The sequence below is a fragment of the Brachionichthys hirsutus genome, chromosome 11 (genome assembly GCF_040956055.1).
Source record: "Brachionichthys hirsutus isolate HB-005 chromosome 11, CSIRO-AGI_Bhir_v1, whole genome shotgun sequence".
NCBI lineage: Eukaryota > Metazoa > Chordata > Actinopteri > Lophiiformes > Brachionichthyidae > Brachionichthys > Brachionichthys hirsutus.
Genome location: NC_090907.1, coordinates 5210503 through 5217074, shown reverse-complemented (window position 1 = coordinate 5217074; position 6572 = coordinate 5210503). Strand labels below are relative to the sequence as shown.

The 6572-nt window shown below is 40.5% G+C and overlaps 1 protein-coding gene across 1 annotated transcript; it reads right to left on the bottom strand.

Moving 5' to 3' along the window:
* Positions 1-3341: 3341 nt before the first annotated feature.
* Positions 3342-6203, bottom strand: tlcd5a (TLC domain containing 5a). The gene is made up of 3 exons (XM_068745118.1): positions 6173-6203; positions 4196-4399; positions 3342-3869 (listed from the first exon to the last, which is right to left on the bottom strand). Exons 2-3 carry the CDS (start codon positions 4389-4391, stop codon positions 3346-3348), a joined length of 720 nt encoding a protein of 239 aa, XP_068601219.1. The 5' UTR covers positions 4392-4399; positions 6173-6203; the 3' UTR covers positions 3342-3345.
* Between the last annotated feature and the right edge of the window lie 369 nt (positions 6204-6572).

The following is a 6572-nucleotide window of genomic DNA, read 5'->3' as shown; positions in this document are numbered from 1 at the left end:
TTTTTTGTTTTGTTTTAATTCCCTTCCAACGACAGGAAGGTTGTTGGATCTCGCCTGCTACCAGCTAACGAAACAGATGAGCTCTTTCAGCAAAAAAATAAAAGAAAAAAAACTTTGCTTCGTGTGCTCGTTCCGAGCGCAAAACTAAGCGAACTCCCGTCCGCAACAACGAGCCTGCCCAAAGACCAATATAAACACACATAAATATTAACTTATATACAACACGGCATGAACTTTAGCTGGCTTGCGTTATCTTTCAGTTCGATGTCCTCCAGAAAGTCTCCTTGAGGAAAGCAAATCCAGTGAACTCGGTTAGCACCGCGTAGCGTTCCTTGACTCCATGTTTCCAGAATTCAGTCGTTTTCTCGGCAGAATTCCCGTGGATGGACGCAGGCTAGCTTGTGCGGCCAGCTAACGGGACAGAAAGTAAGGCTAGTCCACCGTAAACAAGGATAAAAAGCCAAAGAGGCGCTTGGAACTTGTAGCGAACATCAAACGGCGTGTTTTACGATCCACAGCGCTATTTGGACACGAACATAACTGGCGGAGATGAACCCCCAAAATCCCACTTTCTGCTGTTAGCAACGCCCGAGCCAGCCAGCTAGCTAGCCGTTCAGTCCACTAGCGCCCCCACTCACCACTTCCGCCCGGAGATGGGAAAACTCATTTTGTTTCAGCGTGACGTCAGGATGAGCGGCGGTGCAAAAATAACGCTGGACACTAAACAATGGCACCGCCACTTCCACGCGTCATTAAATATCATCATTAAAAATAATATGCGTTATATGGGAATTTCGTGTTATTATAATCGACTGACATACTTTAGCTGGCCATTTATTGATTTATTTTTTAGCCCTTTTTTTAACCTTTATTTACAAAAAAACCTATTAATATTAATAAAGTTATTGGATAATTACTAGATAAACTAAATGGATTATTGATCATTACCTACCAAAGAAACCGGCATCCAGTATTGAGGCATTTGTCTTAAAGTGGTTGATTGGCTCATATTCACATCTAACAGACTGACATTCTACGTCAAGCTGTGCCACATTGCAATTTCTCCTGCTGTTTAATTTTTGTCATTTGTCCTTGCCAGTGCACAAGTAGTTTCTGATATACACTATTTTAAACTACGTTTCAATGCATACAAATTGAATCCGAATTAAAGTTTTGCTAAAATAAATGTATGTGATATTTTCTTTTTTTTTCTTGAAGTCTTTGAGCATTGCTAATCGAGATTTCATCATCGGTGTTTCATTGATTTGACACCATCATGTGGACAGCCCCGGTAACTTCAACCTTAATTCCAATAACACGTGCGTGTGTGTATGTGATGTTGCAGATGCAGAGACTCTCAGTAATTCAAGTCAACTGGAATGGACTTTCTTAAGAAGCTTCTTTAGTTCAGAACCGAAGAAGCCTCTTGGATGAGCTGAATCATCTTCAAGCTTCTCCTCCGAATCCAGTTGACTTTTTATTTTTCAATAAACAAATCAATTCAGAGACATATAAACAACTTATCACATATTAATTTCACGTCATGTACATACATCACATCTTTATTTCACTCCACATTGGAAAATTACAAACCCCAAAACTAAAAATGACTCTTTATTACGCTAAACTTATGTTACACACACACACACACACACACACACAAAACCCAGAGCAGTGCAATTGAAGGCACACAGCAGTTATATTTTTACTTTCTAGGACAAAGGACAAGACAGGTTGTATGCTCAGGTAACGAGAACAATGGGAGTACCACACTGAATATTCAAAAATATATATTTAAAAACAAAGGCAAGAGTTTTAGCACGTTAATATAGAAAACCATGTGCACAAAAATAACAAACAAGATGTTGGCATATTTAGAAGAAACACTAATAGAAGTTTTGACAACAATGAAGAACTGTAGTTTGGTACATTGTTGTGTGGACTTTATATTGCACAACCAAGTTAAATATTCTGATATGACTAATTAATTTGGTTGAATGATAAATTGAATGAGATCAATGGAATGAATCTCTAGTTTTGCATATCAGACTGAAGTAAAAACTAAATAGACACATTTTGGAGAATAGAAGAAAAACATTTCCTGCATGCAAGATTGCACACGATATTTAGCTGATCCCAAGCCAGAGGCTACCTGGATGGCCCTGACATGCTTGTTTCCTAAAAAGATAACAAACAGTCCTTAAAAAACAGGTTAAGACAACACAGCAGCAGTCAGACAAGTTCTCGACATAGTGGACACGGAGTAGTGTTTATACCCGCGTTGGTTTATCTGTCCGTCTGTTAGCAGCATTAATCAAAATCTCATGAGCTTTGATTACATTTACTGAAGAGGTAGGATATGGCCTAAAGAACAACCCATCAGAGGATGATCCTGATCACAATGGCTACTGTTAGATAACAAATCCTAGCTAAGATTTCCATCCAAGTTCAAACTAGAGCTGAGACGGTGCTGCTTCAGGCAGGAGTCAAATTTGATGCAATTTCAAAAGCTACTGAACTACATCCTGAAGAAAACCAGCATTAGAGAATCATTGCGTTTCTTGAGTAACTGTGAAACTATTGGGTGGTGACTGATGATTCATTTTAGATCTTCTGTTCAATTTCGTATGAAAAATAAGAGTAAGCCGCGCTGGTTCGTGTTTAATGTGAAATCAGACACTTCAAATACATTGAATTGCAAAATGTCTCAAAGTGCCTGAAGATTTTCATAAATATCTGAACTACAGTACCAGTGCAAAACCACACAAGTATGGAGGTCCATTTCCACCTTCAAGTTAAATAAATGAGACGTCAGACAGGAGGCAAAAGCTTGGGAGAGAATATGAAGTACAGTACATTAAAACATGATCAAACACGCACAACTGAATCTCCCTGAGTGCACCGCTCACAAGCACCAAAAAAAAAGCGAAACAAAAAAAACTGAAGGGAACAAATACAAACTTCATATGGCTAAAAAGTTTGGAACCATTCATATACGGTAAAAATAAAATAAAATTGGGTACTTCATGTAGAAAAGATTCGTTCCCAACACTGACCTGTCCATTGAAGCAGCACCACCACAGTTCACTTCAACTGAAAGCAGTGTCTGTTCAAAGCGTACTTTGGTTTTCAGATAAACTACTTTTGCTGTCTAATTTAACACGGTTTCATGTGCATTGCCTGCATTCTTTCAGGCGCAGCACACAGGCTTAAAATACACCTTTTAAAATTTGAGTTTAAGGTATAAAAGGTGATTTTCTTTGCCATTTATGTGCAAAAAAAAAAAGAAAAAAACCCCAAAAAAAGATCATGTAAAATGTTTTCCTCCAACTGCAACACAATCAATCATTCCCTTTTCGTTTTAAGGCCATTAGCTGACACCGTATCGTGAGGGTCTCTCTGCTGTCCGTGCCACTTCCGAATGGCAAATCGAACAATGTCCATCACGAACACCCAGGATAAAACATACAAGACCACTCCCCCACATTTGATAAAGAATCTGGGTCTTGGGGAGATCAGCTCGCAGTACAGCATTGCGCCTCCCACAAAGACTCGCATCAGCACAAAGAGCGTCACGAACAGGACGTCCACAACCGTCCCCAGCCACGTCCCATAATTCCCCGTCTGTTTGAGGAACCAGCGTGCCTGCAGGAGGGGGTTGGTGATTTCGCTGCCAAAGAGGACCGCACAGCCTTCGATGCCAGACTCCCCCAACCACAGCGTCAACAGGATTCCCAAGATGCTCAAGGTGTGGTGGGCCAGCATGACGGGGCCCTCTGTGCGGAAGTGCACACACCAGGCCATATCAAAAATAAAGTAGCACAGGCTCAGGACCAGGGCACTTATCTGCAGGGTGCTGTTCTTTGTACCTGGCACACAGAAAGAGAGGGCGGAGCTTATTTCAAACATTTTAAAAAACAAGCAAAGAGAGATGACAATAAAAGGAACATCTCATAATGTCAAATTGAGAACAATGGGATGGAAATAAAGGAATGAAAGCGACATTTGACGACTTCTGGAGGGTTTATTCACTCAAATGTTGCAGTTGGTGGGAAAAAAATACTAACTGTCTTTAAGCAGTTTTAATATAACAACAAGTTCAGCAATGCAGACTTGAGAGGATTAAGTTCTTTTATTATCAAGTTCTACTTCCTGTACATACATCATTGGTACCTCAGCGGGTCAGCAGCCTTACCTGGATAAGCAAATGGCCAAGGTCCATCCACATATCCGATGTATGCCGTGATGCAAACCGCCAGGATGCCGTGCACCAGCGTCACGAGGCGACAGTTCCACTCGGGGCTCCTGGACCCGTTAACGTTACACAAGACAAAGTAGAGAGACGCCCAAAAGGACAGGCACAGGAGCGCGCCAACCGCAAACAGCGTCATCTTCTCTTCTACGAAGCAAAGGGGCAAAAAAACAAACAAACTGCTAAAGCCAACCAGCAACTTATTGAAACAACGTTCGCCGTTATAAAGTCACCAAGCAAGCTTCCAGTCACATCACACTGGTGAGAGAGAAATGCATTTTGGTCTGTAATATGGCTTACAGCAGAAAGAGACAGCATCGACCTCCAAAGACTGCAGTCCTTTGTGCGAGAGCAACAATTAGCCTTTGCTTGAACTAGAATAGCGCTACAGTTGTCCAGAGCGAGGGTCTGGTGGGGTGAGGGGGCCGTCTCTAGTTCTTCTGTGACGTTTTCACATGGAGGTGAGACCACTGTCGACGCGAGACTGGAAGAGGCTGTCCCGTCAAAGACTAAAAGGAATTTTCAGAACTAGATGAAAGGTTACTTTAGGGTTGGGCCTAAAACAAACGTGTCAGTGGTTATTAAATGATAGATTCTCTTTAGAAACGCGATAGTCACATTTAAAGTGTAATGTTGTCAGAGCGATCTTGTGCAGCTACAAACTGTAATGCTTACAGATGGCATGGGAGTAACAAGTATATGCTATTAGTTGGGTACTTTTCCAAAACTGCTTTCTTTCTATAGGGACACGCAAGGCAAGGAGGCAAATAGAAATTGTACGTTTGTCATTTATGATTCATTAAATGTCAGAAAAATGATAGAAAGCCAGGCTTTCCCATTTAATCACCTCTTTCTATCCTGGATGTGTTTATGTGCAGAGGGGTTTCAGACTAATCATGCAAAGGTTTCCCCCTCAGGGTTCTGGCAATGCCAAAATAAATTCCCAAATTTGCTGGTTTCTTTGAGGAAAATATCCTCTCTATCCTATTTTGTCCTGTCAGACAAAACTGATCAAACCTTGCAACGTCAAAAACATTATATACCAGTATATATATATATATATATATATATATAAATAAACCCTGACTTCACTAGTTGATGCGGATCGGGACCACAATTTAAAAGAGCATTCTTTCCTATATCTCCAACCCTTCTACCAAACACCGTCTAGATCCGTTGGGGCAGGTTCTTGTGTAATCCTGCCAAACCACATACCTATCAGAAAGTGAAAATGAGAGGGATCCAGTCAAACTGAGGTTAAATATATATATATATATATATATACATACACATATATATATTACAATAATCTAATTATGCAATATCTAAAATATAGCAAAGAGTTTTTTTACCACGGAACGGAAATTGCAAACAGCTGGAAGTACGGTTACATTCCAAAGCTGCGCCTCTTCGTATAATAATGTGTAATTTATTATTATTATTATCATTATCATCATCATCATCATCATCATTATTATTATATGTGTTATTGGCATTGTCAGCTCAGTGTTTAACCGTGGAAACGTCGGCAGACGCGTTCAGCCTTTCCTGGTTCACCTTCCACGGACAGGTGGATCATGGAATGCAGGGAACGGAGGAATGGTTCTGGCTCAATGAAAGTCTGGTGCGATAAAAAATGAATAAAAAAAGGAACGTTTCACATTTTAAACACTTCCTAAGTGAAATGGTCTACAACCTACTAACGTATATTCGAACTGTTTATTCCCTTTGATAAAAAAAAAAAATCAACCAAGCGCGTTTACTTTTACCAGCAGCTCTGACGTCGGCTAAATGCTACAGTTAGCTTAGCTTAGCTGATCAGAAAGCACACTAACCGGTAGCAGCCTGGTTTGTAATTGGCCAACAAAGCGCTTATCTACGGGTGTACTATATTCACAGATGTCGTAAAATGTCCCAAACCTTGACGTAGATGTCTCTTCGTTTACATCCTGGTTCTGGGTGGTTTGTTGTCGAGATACAGCTGCAGCTAACATTTCCGTAGATTCCGATTGATACAGCCCTTTATCGGGATCCTGCCCCTTTTTTATCAGCAATCGTATGCATGCCAAGATAGCAGCACGGAAAACTGCGCTGTGGTTCTGTTCAAACCATATTATAACGTACATAACATTAATACACCACAGTCTATATGTTAGAAATTATGGTTCGCTCCGAATGTTTAGTCGTTATTAGGGAATATTTCACAAAACAAACGTTTCCATTCTGGGGTCTTTCCAATACTAATTGTGTAACAGCAGTGACACCTTGTGGCCAGTAGTGTGAATTACAAACACATTATCCAACAAAATGGAGCTCCCAT

Coding starts and splice junctions, on each gene's coding strand:
- tlcd5a (XM_068745118.1), bottom strand. CDS start 4,391: ATGACGCTGTTTGCGGTTGGCGCGCTCCTGTGCCTGTCCTTTTGGGCG. Junction 3,870..4,195: donor TTGGCCATTTGCTTATCCAG/GTAAGGCTGCTG, acceptor TCTGTGTGCCAG/GTACAAAGAACAGCACCCTG.